The sequence below is a fragment of the Phycodurus eques genome, chromosome 6 (genome assembly GCF_024500275.1).
Source record: "Phycodurus eques isolate BA_2022a chromosome 6, UOR_Pequ_1.1, whole genome shotgun sequence".
In the NCBI taxonomy this organism is placed as follows: domain Eukaryota; kingdom Metazoa; phylum Chordata; class Actinopteri; order Syngnathiformes; family Syngnathidae; genus Phycodurus; species Phycodurus eques.
Window position 1 is genome coordinate 21,866,627 of NC_084530.1, and position 24,816 is coordinate 21,891,442.

Sequence of the window (24,816 nt, forward strand, 5' to 3'; positions counted from 1 at the left end):
TGGTTTGTCCCTGACACATAAGAAAAAGCTCCATCACCTGCTTCTCCGTAAAGAGTGTCCCTGGTCAGCAGCCAGTGTTGGGCGGCGACAATCAGCTCAGGAAAGTCCTTACTGCTTGCAGCCAGCTGCTCGATCTGGTTCTTCACCGTTGCCAGGACCTGACGGGAAGTCACTCATGTCCTTAATCACATTTACTTCACCCGTGGACTAATAAACTGGCATTAAAAGCCACGTTTCCCCAAGAGTGGTTCTCAAACGCACCAAAGAACCCGAATCAGTCTCCAATGCACTACAGAGTTGACAGTCGAGGTGCAACAATTAATCGATTAAACCAACAACTAATCGATTATTCAATTAAACGACAACTAATTTTGATAATTGATTAATCCTTTAACTTTTACAAATTTAAATCTCTCAACAGTAAATATTCTCCAATTTCTGTAGTCCTCCATAAAAGCGGACTGATTATCTTTGTGTTTAATTAAAGTTAAAACATTTGCAAACATCTGCTTTTAGGAAAAGGATGATCAAAATCTTTGCAGACCAAACCAATAACTGCATCATAATCAATTTGTGTGTGCATTTTCTGCACTTTCAATTTTAAATAATGTCTTGTTTTTGAATAAAGATAAGGAAATTAACAATGTTTTTTAAAAATCTGATTAATCAATTAATTGAAAAAAAAATATCGACAGATTCATAAATGATTCAAACAATCTTTATTTGCAGCCCTCGTTGACACTAATTCAAACTCCGAAGTGACTCGCTGTGAGGCCAATGGAAATGCCTCAAAAACACACCGACTCAAACGGTACCACTGTGTGGAATCTGAATGCGTGTGTTACCTGGTAGAGTGAGCGAACGGTGGGCTGGAAGACCAAGTTGGTATTGAGGAGGAAGGAGCGCAGCAGAGGCTGAGGGTAAGCGGCCAGCTGCGCCAGGATGCCCGTCAGCAACAAGTTGACGTGCAGCGAGTTGGACAGCATGTTCTCTAGGCGCGACAGCAGGACGCTGACAAACGGACCTGCGGACCGTGTTTTATCCGAATGCTTTCAATGTTTGAAGTACTGACAACATATGCAAAGACTTATAATAATATAGTACTGAATTGCTGAAATATACACTAGCTTAAGCATCTTTCTCACCGTTTGAATGTTCCTGATTTTGTGGGCAGGGCTAAAACACAGCCCTGTGTCATCACAGGGCTGGAGCGTATACTTTCTAATTTTGTAAACTTTCACCAGAGACAACATGGCTTTGTGGGTAACTTGATACTAGTGAACGGGGAAACGGCGACCGTCTAACTACCTCTGCTGCCTCCGACCGTCCCGCTATCGTCAGGTGCCGTATTCCGCTGTGAGATTATGTCACCAACATCAAGGGTAAATTCACTTGTGTGCTTATTTTTATGATTATAGTCCACAATAACCATTCAATTTTGAAGTTGAGACTCCAAACGTGATTTTACATAATATGAGCTATCACCCCCTCAGTATGTTTGATTCCATTTGGTGCATCCATTCGACACGCCAACAGCGTCTGAGAGCAGAGAGGTGGCCCTAATTATTCAAGTTTTGAAACCTGATTTTATATACTTTGTGATTTGTTTTAATCATTTACAAATTTGACAGGTCTGTTAACATTACTCTTTTCTGTGTTGTGTCGAATTTACATGCCATTTATTGGGCCTTGCTAAGTGCCACTTTAAGGCGGCAGGTTTTTTTTTTTTTTAGATGAAATAATATGGTTTGGCTAAACATTTAAACATTGTATAGTTAAACATCAAATTCTCTTTTATTTTTTTAGGTGTCAGTTTCATAGTGAACTTCAAGTGACAAATAAACAGCTTGGAAAGCACGCGTCGTCTCTTATTTGGGAGAGGATTCTTTTTGTCTCCTCAAAGTGATATTACACGTCTCCCATTTCTTGACAGCGAGAGAGTGGGAACAGTCAAAATGAATACTTTAAAAAGTGTGTTTGAATAAGTTTAAAAAACGTTTTTATATGGTCTCTCTCTACATATCGCAAATGTTCACCTATTGCGGTTGGGTCTATTACGGACTCTGCGATAAACGGGGGTTCACTGTATTTAAATATAAAGACAATATACATCCCTCCATCCATTTTCTGTACCGCTTCTCCTCACTAGGGTCGCAGGCATGCTGGAGCCTCTCCCAGCTATTTATTTCATATTCACTTGTTTTTATGTTCAGGCCATCGGTACCCCTTTTCCACTCTCGAGGACTTGCACACTGCAAAAACTAAGACAAGGGCAGGCCCAATTCTCTTGGATGCCGCCTTCTCCAGCTCCTTCCCTCTGGTAGGTGCTATCGAACAACGCACACTAAAACCAGCAGACAATCCAATAGCTTCTTCCCCATTGCCATTCATTTCTTAAGTAGTTGACTTATAATTTCATAGTGACACGTTGCCAGTTGTGCACATCTCTGTGGTGGCATCATGACTGCACTCATCGGTGAGGCTTTGTCACTCTGCATCATTTGCTCAACCGTCGCTCAATCAGTGTTACCTACGGAACACTTTTTATTGCTTAAGACTCTGTACTTTAGTGTTTATGTTTTATATGTATATTTTGTTATAGTGGCTCAACTACTGGAGACAAAGTCCACTTTGTGTTTTAACATACAATAAGGATGATTCGGATTCGGATTCTTAACCTAAGCCTCAACTCACCTGTAAAAGGTGCCGAGTGACTCCTGGTGGTGCTGCAAAACGTCAAACCAAACGGCGTCTGTAGCTTCTCGGGCTCTGCCGTCTCTGCGGAGAAGGAAGTGACGTCCATTTCCTCATCCTCTGTCACGCCGTCATCCTTTGGATCTCCATCACATTTTACGGCTTTAGCGCCCGCGTCGCTGTCAAACGTCCGGACCAGCTCCTTGTACTGAGCCAGGAGGTCCTCGCCCACGTCTGTGGGACTTTTAGCATACTCGACCGGGTGCTTCTGAGTGAGTCCGTTCTTCAGGGGATTAGGGTCTTTGCGTGGAGCCGCCTCAGCGGCTGTGGTGTCTTTCTTGGCCACCAGATCGTAGACCATGACGTCATCCTGGAACTCGTTCTCCTCGACGTAGGAGCCCTTCACCAACAAAATAGCTGACTTTCTCATCTCCTCTATGTGTCTGGGGGGGTCAGCAGAAGGCACAAGCACAGGCGGAGGTTTGGGCTCGTCGGTCAGCGGCGGGCACGCATCGTAACTGTCGTCCCACTCCAGCTCCAGCTGGTTGGGCGGCAGTCGCTTAGGTCTGGGGTGCTGCGGCGCCGCAGAGGCCGCGACCCGTGGGGCTCTCTTCCTGCGCGCAGGCTCTTCCAGGACGCCCGGTTGGTATTTCTCCGGAGGGGGTTCCTCCCCGTCGTACGCGGCCGACCACACTCGGCACGCCCGCATGCAGATGCCGATGCGCACGTGGGCGTCGTCCAGGTAGTGGAGGTAGCTGACGTCCAAGTAGATCTCGGAGCCGATGGTGCACGACGAGTTCCCGACGGGATCGCCCTCGACAGAGACGCCGTCTTTCTCAGCTAAAGGAAAATCAATAAGTCCAAGAAAGACAGAAAGGTTGTAGGGAAATGTTTTTCACTGAAACTACTTTGCCAAAGCATAGTACAATAAAAGTGGTTCAACTTAAAAAGTCAAACAAGAATCCGAAACAACAACAGAAAACATTTGTATTAGTTTTGATTAAAAAAGAAAAAGTGAGAATAGAAAAAGTTGACTCTTAAAATCTGATAATTAATTGCTATATATATTTTTTTAAATTATTTGTAATAATGATACAATTTAAAGTTGTTAAGTATTTACCTGTATATTATGACAAAAGAAAATGTTACAATATTTCAAAATACTTATTTATAATACTTTAAATAATTAAATAATATAATAATCACATGTTTTATTAAATCTTAATATATAGAGAATGGAATACAATTATAATGGGGGAATAATAATATTTAAACTGTTTTATAATAGAATAACTTGTTATAGTTTTATTAATAAATACTTTAAATTTATTTCATTTTATAATTTGTAATGTCATTAAGTCTTGATATATTGGAATTTCCATTATTTCTTAATGAATATTAAATAGGATAAAACAATGATGGGAAAAACATTTGAATATAAATAGTATTAAGTATATAAAAGTAGTATTTATTTTATAATTTTTAATAAAAATATGTTTTTATTTAAACATTTCAAATAAGTAAATAATAGTAATGTACTCTTAGCATTTTGGAATTGCTCTTATTTTGATGATGAATATTGAAGTATAAAGTTAAAAGTACTCACCTTTGGAGAAGAGTATGGACTCCAGCTGTCGGAGTGGCGGCGGACTGCGGTCGGGCGAGCAGCAGGACGGCGTCAAGGCCAGGATCTTGGCCGCCGACGCCGAGTAGAAGTCGCGCTCCCTCACCACGCGCCGCTGACTCAGCATCATGTGATTGCACGGGATCAGGTACCTGGGGGTACATGGTGTGTGGTGAAAAACCCTCCCTGAGTTTTTTTTTTAGCGATGCTGGGAGTTCACCTGAGGATGAGCTGCAACATGACGTCTTCACAGTGCAAACCGATCAGAGTGCGGAAAAGCGCCAGCGACACGATTCCCAGCTGGAGAAAGGCAAGGGAAAACATTTTAGGTGTACCTAATAATTTGTCCGGTGAGTGTTTGCACGCAATATGTTAATATTTTAGGTCAAAATGTGTGTGTGTGTGTGGGGGGGGAACGTTTGATGTTTTGGTGTGTCATTGTTGACAATTGGCAAACATCATTCATTGACACAACTGACTAGCAACAGGACCAGCAAGTTGGTGTGGGCGTTGCCACGGCAACAGTCTACAGCAAATACAATTTAAATTTTTCAAATTGATTCAATTGATTCATAATATCAAAATGTAATATTTCATTCATTATTGTTATACAACACAATATAATGATAAAGTACGACCAAAGAAGTGGCTTTATCGTTTAGTCATTTCACTAAAATAAGACATTTTTTAAATGTAATAACATTTACAGATATATTTACAGAATATTTGATATTTGCATTTCCAATAATAATAAAATGTAATATAATTATTTTTAAAAATATCAGAAAATTTTACAAAAATAAAGAATTTGGATTTTTTTTAATTAAAAATAATTTAATACAGTGATTAAATATATTTTTATGAAGTCTTAATACATTCTCTAGTGTAGAGTTTCGCATCCTTTATTCAGGTATGGGAACCATTTTTAATTAGAAAAATCTCACAGCACACCACACCAAAAAAAAGTATGACTATTGAAATAATGATGGTCTCAATTTATTCCATGTGAAATCTAGGCCTGTTTATTATTTTAAATATATATATATATATATATATATTTGCAGAAATTAAGTTAAATTTTATTACCGGTATTTTCCTGGTTGGGAATCACTGGTCTAGTGTTTCGTGCCAATTGTTGACATCTGCCTGAGTGGCGTACCTGGAAGGGTGTGTTGATACGGCTGACCAGCGTGTCCAAAATGTGGACGTTTTCGTGGCGGTGCAGCAGGATGAAGGACAAGAAGGTCTGCAGCAGGGCCGGCTCACTGATGCTTTTCAGGAACAAGTCCAGGTACGCCGTGGTGGTCATCACCTCCTCCAGGGTCAGCTACACGGCGGAACCAAAAAAGAAAAAAAATCATAATAATTATTAGACCAAATTAATAATGTGAAATTATGTTAGAACATGTTAATTGCATATACTATTCTATGCCGCTATTAGTTAGCAACAAAAACATGGTATGAAACAATTATTTTATTTGTTTTATAACAATTATTTTACACCAATCATTGTGAAATGATGTTGGCAAAATACTAATGTGATAAACTGTGCTGTTCGCAGTTAGCATAAATTTTAAATGTGGCATGTGTACGAACCTTGTGGAGAGCGGGTGCAAGTACGGGCACGAGGAAGCCGTTGTAGATGTAGCCCAACAGCTGGTCTCTGATATCGGGGTGGGCCACCTGGGAAGTAGTTAGCGATAAGACTTGGAAGTTTTAGTTTTAAAGTTTAATTATTCCTATTATTTTACCTGGATGACAGCATTGCAGAATTCCAGGGAGTTGAGAAACTGGACCAGGGAGGGCATGCGGATCCAGTCATCCCTGTGCAGGTAGTGCCACTCGTCACTGGGGGTTTCCAGCTTGGCGGGCAGCGATGAATACAGACCGCTGAGGCCAGTGGCAAGAACCTGAGGTCAAAGGTAAGATGATTATTTGTTTAGTTACAAATGTTCACCTGATTGAGTTGGATGGAAGCGAAGATGTTGTATCATAATAACAAATGTCTGACATATAGTGCCAAGTGTGTATACAGTGGACTCCCGCATACTCGTGGTTAGGCCTCTGTGGAGTCGTCATTTGTTCGTGGATTTTTTCTAATTTAAAAAATAAATTAAAAAATTCCCATTTAAATTCGCTTTTTCTTTTTGAGGGGGAACCAACCCTGAAAACACAGTTTATCGCCGCTTATTCAAGAATAAAAATAAAATAAAGATCATGTGCGTGTGTATATAATATATATATATATATATATATATATATATATATATATATGTTTTTATATGTTTTTCCTATGCAATTGTAAAGAGTGTCAGTTCTCCGCAGATCTTCATTACTCGCAGTCCGGCCCAGTCCCTATAATTTAGCAATGTGAAATGATGTTAACAAAATGCGAATTGTCCATGTCAAAGTGTGCTGATGCCAGTTCCCAAAAATAAACCTGGCGTTAAAGCGAAGTGGTGATTTTTGCATGTGATATGATGTAACCAAAACGCTTATTGCTAATGCTAAAGTGTGTCGTTAGCAATTAGCAATACAGCATCAGAATCAGAATCATCTTTATTTGCCAAGTATGTCCAAAACACACAAGGAATTTGTCTCCGGTAGTTGGAGCCGCTCTAGCATGTGGTGTTTACGTGACCCGTGCCAGCATGAATTGGATTCCTCTGCTCTCTATGGTTAATTAATTCCATGTACTGAGAGAGCAGAAACAACAGCATTAGCAGCAGTTTATCCGCAGTCAGATTATCCTTGTATAGCCAGCCAGCCAAGCCCGTTGCATTCAGCGTTGTCCATTGTTAACACTGGAATGGTATCAAAAGCTGCTTATCTTTTTTCTATTGTGCCACGTCTGATGCAGGATTAGTATAATTCAATAAACGCTAGACACGTACAATTCATTGTGGTTACGACAGCGCTACGGACCCTTTTTGCTATCAGAGGGCCATGCTACATTTAGGAAGAAATACAGTATAATCAAGTATTATGCGCATTCATATCTTTTAGAACATTTTTGGAGGTTTAGTTGGTTTTAGAATTGCATGGCGAGCTAAATACATTGGATATAAAAAGTCTACACACCCCTGTTCAAATGCCAGGTTTTTGTGATTTAAAAAAATGAAACCAAGGCAAATGATTTCAAAACTTTTTCCACCATTAATGTGACCTATAACCTTTACTGCTCAATTAAGAAATGAAGAAAATGTTTAGAATGGAAGTAAAAATCAACAACTGTGATAACGTGCTTGCACAGGTCTGCACACTTTCTTATAACTGGGCATGTGGCTGTGCTCAAAACATTCAATCTCATGTTAAATGGGAGTCAGCCAAAACGGCCACCTTTAAAGTGCCTTTGACAAAGGAATTATTAATTTATCATTATAATTCATTAATTTTGCCCAGTAAAACAAAATTTGCCCTTATTTTTATTTTTTATTATTATTACTCCTTTCTACCATAGCTTTGGGCCAATTAAATGCACTGATAAGATTCTGACATTTCACATAAACCTGACATCTCTGCATGAATAAACTAGTCATTTGTTGTTGTTTAAAAACAAATTGCATGTTATTACAGGAATAATGTCCTTTTTCCCCCAAGAAAAAAGCCAGACTTTGAGAATAAAAGCTTCTTTTCCAGAATAAAACACGTAATATTACACAAATTGCATTATTTAATTTCACTTGCTAAAATATGACTTTCTTCCCCCGTTAAACTATGACTTTATCTTGGAAAAATATTAATTTATTCTCTTAAGAGTGCGACTTTTCAACCTGACAAAATAGGTCTTTGGAAAGACTACACTTTTTTTCTTGGGGAAAAAATATGACATTTTTCTCGTAAATTGTTTCCCTCCAGAAAATATGAGTTTGTTATTGTAACATTAAGACTTTTTTCGAGAAAATAGGAAACGTTTTAATTCCTATAGTATTTAGGACTACACATGGTAGTTATGTTCAGTTGTTGACGGGATTATGAGGGGGTCCTTGGAAAAAATTTTCCTGTGTAATTTGTGTACGAGAACCTCTGGACTAAAAGATGAACAATTGAAGCACTGACTGGACAGAAGAAGGTGTTCTCCGCCACGTGTTTGGCCACACGCCGGTTCTCTGCAGACAAGGACATGATGAGCAGCAGCGCGTCTCGCGCCTGCTGCCCCACGGCGCCCTCGCGGTGGATGAAAGGGATGAGGAGCGAGAAAATGAGGAAGTTGGCCGCACCCTGGTCCTCGCTGGTGTGAAAGAACAGCTCGAGGACAGACGGGTCCTTGGCCAGGACACAGCAGAGCTGGTGCAAGAGGAGCACCAGCTGAGCCTCCACTGTGGGCGCCCCACCCGAGCCCGAGCACGTCGACAGGAGCATCATGAGCGGTCGCAGCACCGGTTTGTGGTGCAGTAGGGGCTGGTGAGACTGGCAAACCAGCATCTCATACATCTTCAACTGTTCCAGCTTCATGGCGTCGGTGAACTCGCGGCGCAGGCTCCAAACGAACAGGCGCTCCATCACGTTCTCCAGCACTACGAACTCCAGGATGGGGCCCATGGCGCCCCCCTTGCCGCAGTCCTCCTCCATCAGCAAGAAGAGCATGTGCTCCACGTAGTTCTGCACCGCGTTCGCCTCGTCGCCTGGTACGGGGCCGAAGCGGGGGCCGCCGCCCAGGCCCAGCACGCCCAGCGAAGGCGCCACGGCAGAGGTGCCGCCGCGCAAGGGATCGTGTTTTTCCAGGATCTTTACCACCTGCGAAGAAGAAACATGAGCTTAGGGTAAATGTGAAATTTCAAAGCAAAGTCTGTTGGAAAGTGACTGGAGTGAGGTTCTCCAGGATAGAGAACTTATCATGGCCATTACTCTGTGTTAATTTGATTTAGGATATAACAAAGTTTTTTTGTCAGTGTAAACTGGTAGAAATTGAACAGTGGGGAGATTCCCCAGGCTGGAAGAAATTTGCATGTGAATAATTCTGTGGTTCAGTTAGTCTCCATGGCTCCAGTTTAAACTGGGATAGGAATAGGTCTATTGTAAATATCTTGTAGAAAGTGAATGCCTGAATGGGGTAAGGTTACCCAAGCTGGAAAAATTTACGTTCATAACACTGCTTTTTATAGTGTCGCTGACCCGATTTTGAATTAACAACAAAGTTTGTCGTAAATGTCGGATAGAAAGTAAATGGAGTGGGTTTTCTGCAGGCTGGAGAAAATAGCACATTCAGAAAAACGAGAAAGGTACTGTAACCAAAATTCAGCCTGCGAATTTAAATGGAGAGGTGCGCACAACTGAAAACCATTTTTTTTTTTTTTCCTCCTACCTTACAATGAAGCCCTGAATGCTAAGCAGTGATTGGTGACCGTGATTGTAGGTCTCATCATTTTTTGGGTATACACTGTATGCATAATCCAATTGCCTACCCAGTACGGCAGCCTGACGCACGACATCTCTACCGGTCTGGTTATTGTCGCTTCCTATTCCATTCTCTTCCTTCTCTCCCTATAAAACCCACCACAACGTCCTCCTCATTCTCCAATACCAGCACCACCTCCTCACTGCCACCATGGAGTCACCCAGTCCCTCAATAACCCCTCTGTTAATGACCTTCACCCCTGATGCTGCTGCTGGTAATAATATTCATCATCATCATCATCATTACAAGTTATGTTCTTAATACACAAAGGCAGTCCATGTAAGAAAATATCATAAATCACACACATGCACACACGCACACACGCACGCACGCACGCACACACACACACACACCCTGTTGGGGGGTTTACGCTTTCTTATATCAGAGTAGCCCCCCTCATTTGTTCATATATCAAATAATATGTGAGTATTCCGTAATTGATTAATCACAATGGCAGGTTACAGAGACTTGATCATTTTCTGATGATGAGCAACAACAAGAATCAATGATGCTTGTAATATATAAGGACTAAAGTATTTTAACAATTGTGTATGCCAAATCATTTGCATAACAAATGCATGGTCTGCTAGGTCTAATTTGCCATTTTCCCACTGTGCCCACTTGTGGCAACTCACCTGTAGTCGTGCTACTGGATTCTTCCTCCACTGAAAAGATTTGTCAGCTTTGCACATTTTGGTTCACGTCTAGTGTGGGGGTAAGGGGGCGGAGACGACCGGCTTAGGGCTTGTCTGCTGCTTAACAACAATTGTGGGTCGCACCGCGCACGGCACAACAGCAAGGGTCCGAAGTCACGAATCATAAACACATGCTGCAGTTTGCAGGCTACAAACTCGGCTTGGGGTACACAGTGCACGTGACCGATGCGCTCGTGCACGGCTTTGTTGACATAAGACTACACTATAAGTCGTCTTGTATTTGTGGAATAGTACGCTGTAATTATGTTTTGTTAAAAGATGGCTGTGTGTATTGAAAATTATATTGGAATTATCCTATTCAAAAAAATAATAATACACGTGGCTAGGCTGGTGGTTCCACAGGTTGAAAAATAAGTACGTTAATAATTCTGCATGTCAATTACTCTGGGTCACTAATTGGAATTGAGAAATAGCAAAACTTGTTGTAAATAGCTAATGCAAATTAAATGCCGTGAGGTTCCCCAGGATGAACAAATGAGCATGTTCATAACACTGCCTGTTATGGTGTCTGCGGCCCTATTTTGAATGAGGATAAGGTCGAACAAAGATTGTTGAAAACGTACCGGGATGACATTCCGTACGTTGGCGAAATTAGCACCTGAAACACTATGTGGTATTGACATTGTTTGTAACAGTAAATCTTTGTTCAAACAATTGATTACCTGTCATGTCTACATCAAATATAATATATTACTTATAATGCTGACAGGTTAATGATCAACGATATGATTACACAAACAGATAAAGAGATACACTGTCCTTTGTGTGTGCATTGTTTCCTTCCCTTGAGTGTGTGCGACATAGAAACCACCCTGCTGACAATAGAGTCAGCCTCCTCTGTCGTCTACCTTTGCTGTGGCAACAAACAAACCACGCACAACACAAGTGGGTCAATGGAAACGGGAGCCTGCTGGGAGCTCAGACTCAGGGAACAAATAGTACTCAAGCACTACTCAACCAAACGCTATTTATGAAGGATGACCACACATCCTCTTTTTCCTGGACAACTTCACTTTTCTTGGCACGGTCAGGATTTTAAAGGCATGAAACCAAAGTCCCCAGTCATTCTTCCAAGACAAATCTAAGTCATTTGTCTTGCCTTCCTCCACGGTTTGCTTTCACTGCACTGTTCACATTTTAGGTGGCATATCATCACAGCAGCAATAGTCGACTTATTAATTACTTATTTAAGTTACTAAATAATGTCTGGTGTACCCGATATGCTGTGGAAGAGGTATGGCAACACAAACTACTGATTTTGCTGAATTAAAGGATATTCTTTTTTGGGGGGAGCTTTTTACTTACATTAACAATGAGAAAAAGGGACTTTTCCCCATCATTTTCCATAATTTTCGAGATACATTAACACTGCAATAAAGGGATTTTATTTATTGATTTGTGAAAAATGCTGTTTGGAATATTGTTAACTTATCGCAAGAGGGATTTCCCCCCCCCCCCCCCCCCCCTGACATTTTCCATCATTTATTACGAAAAAATCCAGATTTAGGATATATTTTCTTAAATAACATTGCGAGAAAGTGTTTTTTCCAACATATTCCTATTTTTCTTAGTGAAAATTGCACATTCAGGCAATTTTTTACTCCCAAAAAAAGTTTTTTTTCCCCCACATATTCCCATTTCTGAATTTCTAGATTTTTTACATGTTAACATACAGTATATTTTTCCCAACATTTTCCTTATGGTTGTCAATTGGTTAGAGCATCTGCCTCACAGTTCTGAGGACCGGGGTTAAAATCCCGGTCCCGCCTGTGTGGAGTTTGCATGTTCTCCCCGTGCCTGCGTGGGTTTTCGCCGGGCACTACGGTTTCCTCCCACATCCCAAAAACATGCATGGTAGGTTGATTGAAGAACCTAAATTGCCCATAGGTGTGAATGTGAATGGATGTTTGTTTATATGTGCCCTGCGATTGGCTGGCAACAAGTAACCAGGATTTTATTTTCGTACGTTAACATTGCGATAATGACCTTTTTATTAGTGAAACGTGCTGATTTAGGACTTTTTTTTCCAACCTGTGTCTTAATATATCAATAAATAGTGCATATTTTGGACAATGTTCCCTAGTTTGTTACGCACATCTCGTTGCCATGAATTTGTGGAGCAAAGCAAGAACCTATTACATTTTGGTAGGATCCCAAATAATTTATTTTCACTTTGTTGTCATTACGGTCCACTTGCATTGAGGTCAATTGGTAGATAGTAGCTACGATTGACTAATAGGGCCTTGCCAGATTAGTGTGACAGATATTGTAGGAGGTCACTTGGCAATTGGGAAGCAGCGGTGCATTCGGGGAGCCCAAGTAAACACAACGAGGCCTGAGAACGGCAGATAAGATGCAGCGTAAACGCCATCATCCAGACAGAAGATGGCCAGCATTGTTTACATCGTGTCACGGGGGAATAAGGAATAAGGATTTTAAATAAATAACTACTCTGGAATGCATCCTATTACATAATGTTTACATTTTACATTACATTTTTAATTTTTTTACATAATGTTTTTCAGTTAAATCACTGCTCCATATTAAGTTATTAAGTTAAATCACTGCTCTGTAATGAATTATAAATTGCATATTATGCAACAAGTTGATCTAAAATCAATATTTTTTGTGTTAATGATGCATTGTGTTACACATGAGATGCATTAGACAAGATTTTCTCATCATGTGAGACAGGCTCATCTCAAAACAATGTTTTTGGTTAACACTGCTCTGTCTTAAATATAAATACATTGAATATTTTTTTCCAAGTTCAAGCACTGCTCTATATTAATTATAAACTATCTCTAATGAAACACATTCTTTTAAACAATATTTCTAGTTATGTCACTGCTCTGTTCATCTCGAAGCTGTGATGAAAATTATTTTCGGATTAGATCATTGCTCTGAGTTAAATATAATACACATGAAACAATATTTTTCAGTTAAGGACTGCACTGTATTAGGTTTAAATTGGAGCTTATGAGACCAGTTTATTTTATCACAATATTTTCGATTAAAATAGCTTTGTATTAAACATAAAAACACAAAACTACATACAAAGTATTTCAGTTATATTTCAGCTTTGTATTAAACATAAAATACATATGAGGTAATATTATTTTAATGCAGTACTTTCAGTTAAATCGCATCTTTATATTAAATGTAAAATACACGACGTTTTTTGTTGTTGTTGCATCAGGATCAACATTGAGTATAGTTCGACAGTCATGGACATCTGGAATGAAAATGTCCTCGTTAGTGCCAAGACTGAAACTGTTAGAATTGCGGGCGTTTCCCCTTGTAAATTTCCGACTACAGCCCCTTGGAAATATACAAGTTGCGTGCATTAAGTATCTCAGAAGATGATCCACGAGGACTTTTAGGATTACAATTAGTACAATTTTTTATTTTTATTTTTTTAAATACAAGGCAACAGCTAAATATCTTCATTCATCTGGGTGTGGGTGCAGCACTGCTCGCGGGTCTCACAGGGGTGGGCAGGCAAGCTGAGACAGACATCTCCACACTGCCAAGATTCCACTGGCAGGAGAACTACGCAGCACTTTAGTGTTGCCGGGACACGGCTGGAGCACTTTCTGCTGTCACTGTAGCAACAAATATTTTTCACCGGGCCTCGCCTCGATGACAGGACAGTGATACTTGACCCTCCCACTCTGTGCCCCACCCGAAATATCCAAAAGCAGCAATTATTCTCATTTTGTCAATCCACCCTAGAGACAGTGTGAGTTATTTGAGTATGGTACGGAAGTTTGCCCCCCAAAATGGAAAGACCTGGTAAAATAACAAACAAATCCTTTATATTTGTCCTCAAAACAATTGCTGGCATTTGCATCTGGATTACAATTACGATTAATTACAATTTATTCATTATTACAAAATTATTATAATTAAATTATTATTTTTATTATTATTAATAATTTTAATTATTAAAAATAATTAATTAGGCCCGTATTGCACTTGGTTAAACAAATAAATAAATAAAATTATCCAATAAAAGACGTCATGCAAGCCTGTTTGATTTGGGTTTACGATTAGCAGCGGTTAACTTCTTTTTACACTTGAAAAGGTGCGATGTGTCACAATTTGACCAATTTTATTTTTGTCTTTGGTCAAGTAAAGACTGATTATTTTATGTGTTTATGTTGTTGTTGTTTTTATGTTTAATGTTACAATGTTTAACTTGTTTTTACATTTCTTGTAGAGTTGTGCGGTGAGCAGTGTCGGGTGCTGACATTTACCTGAGCCCAGTGGTTCTTAAACACGATCATGCATGTCTCTGGATCCGCCCCTTGGAGCACCATAGACGGCCCATCTTGGTTTCCATTGGCGACCATGGATGCCATTGCGGCGACCGGTCTTTATGAGTCTTTCACCATGTCATAGGAGGGCGTCCCCGGCTGCCGTAACCACGGGAAACAGAATAACCGCAGAGGACCTGCATGAGGCGGAAAAACAAACCGTCGGCGGAGGTTTTTCCTGAAGAAGGCGCAACACAACGGCGCGCGCTGTTCTCCCTCTGCGCCGCCGCGCTGCAGCTATGCTAGGCATGCAGGAACAATAACAAGAGAAGTCACATGACTGGGTGGAGGAGCCCACTTGGGGCCGAGCTGTCAAATTGCTTTTCAGAGTAGCTCAGACGTCTCGAGAGGCTTCCAGCGTCGCGTGTGCAAATTAGATGAAAAACTAATAGTTTGCGCTGTGCATATACAGTAGCTTTGCAGTTCAACTGGGAAAGTGGTTATCTAATTGGATACATAAAGGATGTAGCATGTTGTTTTTGAGGACATGACTGGAAAAGTGAGTACAGCGGTTTGCTTTGACAACCCTGTTTAACCTGCTTGAGCAATTCTAGTCAAATTTCAAACCAGGATACATGTCTTGTTCCACTTTCTGGAGAGCAGTCATGTATTCATTATGTAACATCCATCCATCCATCCATCCATCTTCTGCACCGTTTATCCTCACTAGGGTTGCGGCGTGTTGGAGCCTAACCCAGCTATCTTTGGGGGAGAGGCGGGGTACACCCTGAACTGGCTGCCAGCCAATTGCAGGGTAATTATAAACAAACAACCTTTCGTACTCACATTCACACCAACGGACAATTTTAGAGTCTTTAATCCACAACATCACATCTTTAGTCTAAAAAAAAAAAAAAAAAAGACTACATTCTCCTTGGATTGTGACTTTATTTTTAAAAATATGACTTTTTCCTGGTAGATAACTATATTTTTCTGTAATATTACTTTTTTATAATTATTCTGAAAAAAATGCTACTATATTCTTGTAGGATTAGACTTTTTTCATAACAACTTTATTCAAAAAAGAATACAACTTTATTCTTGTATTATGCCTTCTTGTATTATGACTTCTTTTCCCTTGAAACATTGTTCCATTGTGTAGACGACGCACACAATACCTAAACTTCCTAAACGCACCACGTGGCCCATTTTTGAATTCACACGGAGGCCTTCAAAACTTTGCCATCTGCTTTTACTCAAAGATGGTTCGGAATGCTATGAATAGAATGTTGTTATGGTCTTACCTTACCATCTTCAAGCGGGATCGCGAGGCTCAGCTGAAAGAGATGTCCTCATCCCACACCGGCTAAATAAAAACAGAGAGCGAGAGAGAGTTTGGAAAGCGTTTGCGTGAGGAGTGTGGGAGGCGAGGCATTCTTGGAAATGACTGGACGTGAGTAAGATGCTCCGAGAAACACGTGAACGCAAGAGGAGGAGATTCCAAGGAGGCAAAGGGAGGAGATTCAAACTAAGGGGGTGAGAGAAAGTCCACAGTAAAAGATTACGACTTCCACATGTGCAGCAGCCGGAGCATCCACCAAAAAAATTGCAACGTCAGCACTTCCACATGGCTGCATTCCTTCAAGGTCCTCAACATTACTGCCCGGGAAGACAATAAAAGCATTGTCCTGGACAAATTAGCGCCACAATGCAAAAATGTCACTGCTAGAGAAGAGGGGGAGGGGGACGGCTTCTGCGCCGTGCATCGTGGGAATTGTGTCATGCTGTCATGTGAGATGACGTTCCCTTTTATGTTAAAGTATTAGTCGTTCGTTGCAAAGGATTACGAAGAGTAACCTTCAGATGAGAGTGGCAATAAACAGCTTGAAGCCGCTTTTTTGGAGAATATTTACTAATTATATCTGACAAACTGACGCTTGTTAAGAAGTGATTTTGAGTCACCTTCCATCATACAGCGCTTGTATCCCAGGTTTAAGCACGCAAGTCAAAGCAAAAAATAAAAAATAATTAATAAATAAATCGGCGGATCGATGGCTTGTATCTCGAATGGTTGTCTATAATTTGGAGTTTTCCACAAAACTAAAGTGTTTTCGTAAACACTCAAAACAATTTCTTGTCTTCAACTAACCTAACTTGCATGTTTTAGTAAAGAGTGAAGACAATTTTGACATCAACTAATCTCAAAACAGTCTTCAATAAACACAGTATCTCCTTTTTTCATAAATAGCAAGACAATATACAGTGTACCTTGACTCACGAGTGTACCAACTAACGTGTTTTCTGAGTTAGGAGCTGCTGCTCGGTCGATTTTTTTGCCCTTCCATTGCGAGCCAAGTTGACGTGCGAGCAAGTTTCATGTATGCTACCACAAGATCCACCCAGCACCCTGCATCTCACTCGTGATTTGAGATACGAGTAAACTGTGTTAAAAGCTCTGTCACGCAATTTATTAAACTGATAAATCAAAGCACCACTGCAGAGTCTTCAATGAACCTTCTTGTTGTTTCCTCCAGTGTAGCTGCAGACAAGTACCAAACAACAACAAAAATAATTACAAGCCCAGGTCAAGCGTCGCAAAGAGCAGGCCAAAGATTAAAAAAAATTGAATTAAATAGTTGCCAGGAGGGAGGTTTTGTGATTTAACCCCCTGTCAGCGCTCCCACAGGCTTTCACTCGCACAGGTGTGCTTTGCCCAAACAGCTCCAAGCAGCACACCCATAATGCTCTCACTAATCTGCCTTTATACTGACAAAATACGGGTTTTAATTTATCTCCGGCACAGAGAAAGCATTGACAAGTTTCCAGTCGGTTGTCATAGTGACACACGCAGGCTAACCAAGGCGAGAGCTCCTGATAAAATATTTACAGCCACACGTGAAGTTGCTGCAAGGCCGCCGCTCGACAACACAGCAGGAAGGAAAAACTACATGCTATCATATCTACAGTACGTTATGTTGAAACTTTACGTGGTAAAAAAACGCTGACTAGTATATTGTTCCCATTGTTGACCTGATCACCTATTTTGTGCTCTCAACTAACGGTGGACCAGCCAGGACACCTCTCGTGTTGTGCTAGCATTAGCCTCGGTGAGCTGTGGTGTTACGCACCTGAGATGTGGTGTCACAGCACAAACTAGCTCTGTTAGCATTTAGAAATTATTAGCGTCTTATTACTTATTTCCTTCACCTTGAAAATAGTGCAGATAAGCAACAGATGCTATCTACTTCACTAATCATTAAAGATTGAAATAATAAATGTGAATTATCTTGACATGTGCAAAACAAGAATTTGAAGCAACAAGTCGACTCTCTCCTAACGTGAAATTGAATGTCGACATTCTGAGAATGTCGTAAAATGTTCGCCGCCTATTTGTATTCAGTAAAGTGTCTTTAAAAAAAGAAATTATGCAAATGTACGTGGCGAGGAAGAATAAACTGTTGCTTTTTGATGACAAACACATAAAAGCTAAGCACAAATCTCGGCCGATATGTACGTTAGCATTAGCATAGATTAAGATTAACGTTTTCCACTCAAGATTCTCAAAATGGGGTGTAACACTATTCGCAGGAGATAGGGAATGAGCCTTGCCACGAATCGAGAAAACCCTCGAGTAATTGACTCGGCTCAACTAAAAAGGTTTACGGTCCCCTATAGATGTCACAAGATGATGCCAAAGCACTATTGTATTGGATAGGGCTTTGGCGTCATTTTGTGACATCTTAGAGTGTTTCAGGAAGGCCACAAAAACGCCGATAGGGTGAGTTTTTCAGTGAATAACGAAGGAAGGGTGCCCCTCACAAAAAAAAAGAAGGGAAAAAAAGGTAAACTTTTGTGTAGGTGAATAGTGAAGGGGTGGGGGTTGCAGATTCCAACCAAAGTGAATTTTTAATTAAAAAAACTTTATCCACCCCAGAATCAGAATGGCATCAATCTAAAACTATCAATTTTAAATACATCAAGAAGAATGTGACCATATTTCAAGGACGGCAACAAATGAGCTCACAGGAGCTCCGGGCTCGCTATCTTGACACACATCGCTGGAATGCAATGACATCACCCTGACTTTCATGTTTCTATGAGGGTGGGTGTACAATAGGTTTCTGTCTGCCTCAGAAATCTCATCGCCAGCTTGTGTGCATGAAGTCTTCCTCACTGATAAAACAAAAATGGCAATGAGAGGCGGAAGATGGAAGTCGACCGATTTTAGTCATGCAAACAAGTCGTGTGAAGAGTCTGAGGCGTGAAATGTTGACTCACTGTCAAATATTTGCTTTACCTTGTTTAAAAATGAACCAGTTTGACTCATTTTGTATTTGTTTATCCAATTTTACCTCCAAGGCGTTTTTCTAGTTAGTTAGTAGAATTATGTTTAAACTACGTAAACAAAACAATAATCAATAAACTTGGGTCAAGCCTAGATTTTAGTGTACTTCCAGATAGTAGCCTAGTCATTAGCTTGTTAGTTAGGTTGTGGGACTATGCAAAAATTACATGAAGGGAACAATATCTACTTAAAGTTGGATCAAGGACGAACGCATTTACGCAGATTTGGTTGGACATCCATCCATCCATCCATTTTCTGAGCCGCTTCTCCTCACGAGGGTCGCGGGCGTGCTGGAGCCGGGGAGAACATGCAAACTCAACACAGGCGGGGCCGGGGATTGAACCCCGGACCTCAGAACTGTGAGGCAGACACTCTAACCAGTCGCCCACCGTGCCGCCTTAGTTGGACATTAGATAGCTAACAAAAGGATTAGGAAAAAAATGGTCTTCGATTTTTTTTTTTCCCTATACATTTTTGTTACCATTTCGGCCTTGATGAAGATCTGCACTCAACTTAGTTTGTTAGTTAGGTTGCAGCATTTTGCAAAACTACAAAAACGGAACAATATTCACTCAATTTTTGTTATTATTATTATTATTATTATTATTCCGGCAAATGAATTGCCTTTTTGGCTGCATCAACATGCCAGAAAATGTACCATTTATCCCATGTATTCTGGTTAAAAAATAAATAAAAAATATATGTATTTTAGGGGTTACCAACATGATTCAGTAGTGCCCCCTGAAAAGTTTCATTTTCACCGACCAAAATGAAATTCAGCAAACCTATCGATCATGACAGGACATACGAAAAAGTCTGAAGGACAAATGGTCAAAATTAGACAGGAGGTTGGCCATTTTGGTTTAAAGCAGACATTTGTGGCAGATTTTAGAGCTTGTACTTTGACGAACTCCTACTAGGGACTTCGCTAAGATGAGTTAAACGCTAAAAGTATTTAACAAATTTTGATTAATCGTTTTGAAAAAAATGGGGCATAAGCCAAGTAACAAGCCATTGATTGTTTGGCCTTGGTGGAGATCCATGCACTGCCATCTGCCAATCTAGTCTGCGTTTTGCTACCTTCGTGAATAAATAATGCATAATACATGGCCCTGTATGCACTACACAGGATATTATTGGTGTTAAAAACAACACAAGTGGTTCAAACTGATTATTATGTTACGATCTCCATTATTCACACAAAGGGAGAGGCTTGTGAAACTGCCTCTTTTATTTTATAAGGTAATAAAATGTTTTTTTCTGATGTAATTTCTATACATTTTAATGTATTTTTTTAAAATAACATTTCTAATTGAGAGGTTAAAATCAGCGCAAAAAATGAAATGTCAAAGGAATATTAATTTATCATATTACACAAGGGGTAAAAAAAGCATCTAAGGTCATCGACTGGGTGTGGGAAGGGAGGGAGTTAGGGGCTAATCCCAAACTCGGGACACAGCTGATCCGGTTGGCGACATCTGCTTTGGCAAAGTTTTTTTTTTTTTTTTTTTTTCTAAATACAATCCAAATATTAATAAGCAGTTTGTTTCGAAACATTTATAAACAAAGTGGCAGTCACAAGGTTACATAGATGAACAAAAGATGCATTCTGTATTTGCATCAACTAGCAGGTTGCTTCTTTGTAAATATATTTTTCTTCGAAATATCAGTGTATATTTTTGTTTTTTTATTTTATTTTTATCTCTGCCAATTTTTCTCCTTTGCAATTGCTATACTTCCGTCCATCCATCTTCTGAGCCGCTTCTCCTCACTAGGGTCGCGGGCGTGCTGGAGCCTATCTCAGCTGTCATCAGGCAGGAGGCGGGGTACACCCTGAACTGGTTGCCGGCCAATCGCAGAGCACATACAAACAAACAACCATTCGCACTCACAGTCACACCTACGGGCAATTTAGAGTCTCCAATTTATGCATGTTTTTGGGATGTGGGAGGAAACCGGAGTGCCCGGAGAAAACCCACGCAGGCACGGGGAGAACATACCAACTCCACACAGGCGGGGCCGGGGATTGAACCCGGGTCCTCAGAACTGTGAGGCTGACGCTCTAACCAGTCGGCCACCGTGCCGCCAATTACTATACTTACTTTGAAAAATTATTGTAGAGTAACTTTTTTTAATGGCTTCTCATTTACATTGTGTTAATTTCCCTACTTTTTGTGGGTTTGTTTCAGTTATTGTAAATATGCCATTATTTCTTTTTCAGCTTTTTGTCAATGTTTTTTCTGCAACTTCTATACTTTTTAAAGAAAAAGATAGAATTTTTAAATGTATTTTATTTAATTTTTGCTCCTTTGCAATTATTGTTTTTATTTAAAAAATATCCTTGTAAATATTTGATCCAACTGCTTATTTTCATTTTTTTTTTTTAATTTCTCAGTTTTTTTTATCTTTGCAAATGTGACTTTTAAAAAACGTTTTCATTTTATTTCGCCTGCAACTGATTTTGTTAACTAACATTTGTGACATTTATTTTAAACTTGTTTTAATTTTTTTCCTTCTGCAACTGTTGTATTTTCGCAACCATTCCATCTATTTTTCCCCTCCACATTTTTGTAATTACATTATAAATTGCGGATATGTATTTGGAATTATTTTTTTAAGTTTAAGATGCCTGTATTTTAAATCTAATTATGATTAATATTAATATAATATTATATTTAGATATAGAATATAATTAGTTAATGTTTTTAATCAATAGTTTGTAATCATTTACTATTTATAAACTATTTAAATTTCATGTATTTCTATTAAGCTGAATATGACTATTTTAGACTACAAAAACTAAAATATTTTACTCACTAATTTTTCACCATTTTGATTTTTTGTTTTCCATTTAATTTTAATATTTTGACAAATTATGTTTACCTCCTGCACCAGATGAAACCACACCTTGTTAGTGTTTGTGGGAAACATGGTTTAATATAAATTGGATGGTGATTTATAAGAGGGGCTCCTCATTCACTTGTGACATGTTATCACATTAGTGTGACTACTGCTACTTAAGATTACTGGGAAACTGAACATAAAGCAAAGAAAGTTACAGAATTAAGCAAACACCATCATAACTTTGTCTGATGAAGTCCACGAGCTTAATCCTAACACACAATGCCAAACGCCATAGACGGGTTGATTAAACTAGAATCAATATGTGTTTCTACACTAAAAGCAACGGTTAATTGGACACAAACAGTGCAGCAACACATACAGATGGATAATATCACAATACTCACAGGTATATATTCTTTATCCTCTGCGAAAAACGTCTAATATTACAGCTGTATATATATGTATTATATATTATGCATGTATTATACTGCCCACCAATATAATACATGCACTCCTTCTTGTGTACGAACACAAGAAGGAGCCGCACGATGAATGCATGAAATTATGATGCACAACTTATTATTTTTTAACTAAAGTACAATACTGTAGACTGCTATGTTTCTCATTTAAAAAACGAAAAATTGCGTTTTATGGAGGGGCTGGAACGGATTAATGGCATTTCCATTCATTTCAATAGGGAAAGATGATTTGAGAAGTGTTTTGTCTAGCTACGGAACAAATTAAACTCCTATGTCCAGGCACCACTGTACTGTAGGCGAGTTTGCAAAATCACGAGGGTTCTGTACATGCATTCGTTTTAACAAGCACGTGCTAATGTAAATAGCATGACGGCTCCAGAACTGTAATGGAATGACGTCCAGTGTGACGTCATAACGCAACTCAACACCATCACATCTGATATTTGAGCTCCAGGAGCCTTCAAATCAATCTAAATAGTGACGTAGGTAGACATATACCGTGAGTTAGACTTAACAACATTAATAAACGAAGGGGCAAGGAAAAAATGGACGGTTTAAGAGTGGATTGTGATTAGTATAAGGAGTGTCCACATTGAAGACCATCCAAAGTATCGTAAAACAACAACTATTTGTCTTCATGATCGTAAAAAAAAAAAAAAAGTGACACCGAGTCACGGAAGGATACCTTCGGAACAATAATAAAGCGAAAGGTAGTTTGTAATGGTAAACCGAGCTAAGTCGCTAACTAGCTATCAAGCTCAACACACACGCGTGTCAATCACAGCCGCGCATGCGCAAAGGATCACATACGCGTACTGCGAAGTCAAACGAGAAAAGTCACCACGAGTGAGAGAAAATAAAACACAGGCATACTTTTCTTCTTTTTCTTACCGTGTGACTCCGGCAGACGCTAAGGTCACGTAGGTCCACAATGCAGATATACACTGTTTAAGTCCTTTGAATCCCGAGGTAAAGGAAGTCTTGACGTGGTTGCGATATTGGAGAAATGAAACGTGTGGACTGTTGGGCGAGTTGACTGCAAAGGTAAAACCAGTCAAGCCCCGCCCACTCGGATGATTGACGTGTCAAAGCGTTTCCTTAAGTTTTGCCCTGAAAATGATACAGAATTATATCAGTTAACTTATTTTAGTTTTGACATTGTTTTCAAAATAGTGTCACTGGGACGTAGTTTTATTGGAATCATTTTGAATCAGTTCGAGAAGCGCTCTCCGAAGAGCTCTAATAATGCTATAGTTGGTAAATGTCTTCCTCTGTTGGACAAAGAAGTTACTGCGTGAGAAAATACTACAGAAAATAGAAACTAACGTGGCGAATTATAGTACAGAACAGTATATGTATAATAAAAGAGAACCTGTTATCAATTGCCTTAGGTACCATGAATAAATAAAGGTTAAATAAATACATTTCAAAACTTTATTAACTTAGTACAGGCAGAATGTGGCAGCTGTTAATGTACTAAACGGATATCATCAGGATCTTTTAATTGGAGGTTTAATTTATCCATCCATCCATTTTCTTTACCGCTTCTCCTCACTAGAGTCGCGGGCGTGCCGGAGCCTATCCCAGGTATCATAGGGCAGGAGGCGGGGTACACCCTGAACTGGTTGCCAGCCAATCGCAGGGCACATACAAACAAACAACTATTCGCACTCACACCTACGGGCAATTTAGATTTGTCAATTAACTTACCATGCATGTTTTTGGGATGTGGGAGGAAACCGGAGTGCCCGGAGAAAACCCACGCAGGCACGGGGAGAACATGCAAACTCCACACAGGCGGGGCCGGGGATTGAACGTTCTCAGAATTGTGAGGCTGACGCTCTAACCATTCATCCACCGTGCTGCCTAGGTTTAATTTAACAAATTTATATATTTTTTTCAACTTAGACATTGTAATTTCAAAGAAAAACAACTGAAAACAGCATGTGCAGAAATATCGGCACCCCTCCTTAATATTTGGTTGCACATCCTCTGGCAAGCGATGACAGCCTCCAAATGTTTCTTGTGTCCATCTATAAGCGTTTTGCACTTCTCAGGTGGTATTTTCTTCACTGTTCCTTTGCAATTTATTCAAGCTCTTGAACATTTGCAGGGTTCTTTTCCCCAATGGCAGATTTCAGACCCCCCCCCCAAAGATTTTCAATTGGATTGAAATCAGGACTCATTGCAAGCCATTTTAAAACAGTCCATTTTATTTCCTTTTCAACCATTCCTGTGTGCTTTTGGATGTGTGCTTTGGTTCTTTGGCTTGCTGGAGGACCCATGATTGTCATCTCAAAACAAGTTATCTTACACTCGGTAAGATATTTTGCTCTGAAATCTCTTGATCCTTTTCTTATTTCATGATACCTGTGATACAATCAAGGCCTCCAGGACCAGTTGTAGAAAAGCAGCCCCACATCATGCTTGAATGTTGGCAGGGTGTTCTTTTCCTTA

General features: G+C 39.7%; 1 protein-coding gene across 3 annotated transcripts in view; it reads right to left on the reverse strand.

The window, feature by feature from the left end:
* Window positions 1–23,391, reverse strand: part of fhip1aa (FHF complex subunit HOOK interacting protein 1Aa) — a 26,778-nt gene extending 3,387 nt beyond the window's left edge. The window contains exons 1-12 of one of the 3 annotated variants that reach the window (XM_061678904.1): window positions 23,251–23,391; window positions 16,001–16,057; window positions 14,692–14,888; window positions 8,378–9,055; window positions 6,070–6,228; window positions 5,915–6,001; window positions 5,478–5,645; window positions 4,539–4,618; window positions 4,301–4,470; window positions 2,695–3,534; window positions 846–1,024; window positions 38–158 (exon numbers count right to left, since the gene is read on the reverse strand). In XM_061678904.1, coding sequence (XP_061534888.1) covers window positions 38–158; window positions 846–1,024; window positions 2,695–3,534; window positions 4,301–4,470; window positions 4,539–4,618; window positions 5,478–5,645; window positions 5,915–6,001; window positions 6,070–6,228; window positions 8,378–9,055; window positions 14,692–14,796 — 2,587 coding nt within the window. In that variant the 5' untranslated portion in view covers window positions 14,797–14,888; window positions 16,001–16,057; window positions 23,251–23,391. Of the gene's footprint in view, window positions 1–37; window positions 159–845; window positions 1,025–2,694; window positions 3,535–4,300; window positions 4,471–4,538; window positions 4,619–5,477; window positions 5,646–5,914; window positions 6,002–6,069; window positions 6,229–8,377; window positions 9,056–14,691; window positions 14,889–15,995; window positions 16,142–23,250 lie in introns of those variants that run through there. The other 2 variants (XM_061678902.1, XM_061678903.1) reach the window with 2 other exon arrangements.
* Window positions 23,392–24,816: the final 1,425 nt, after the last annotated feature.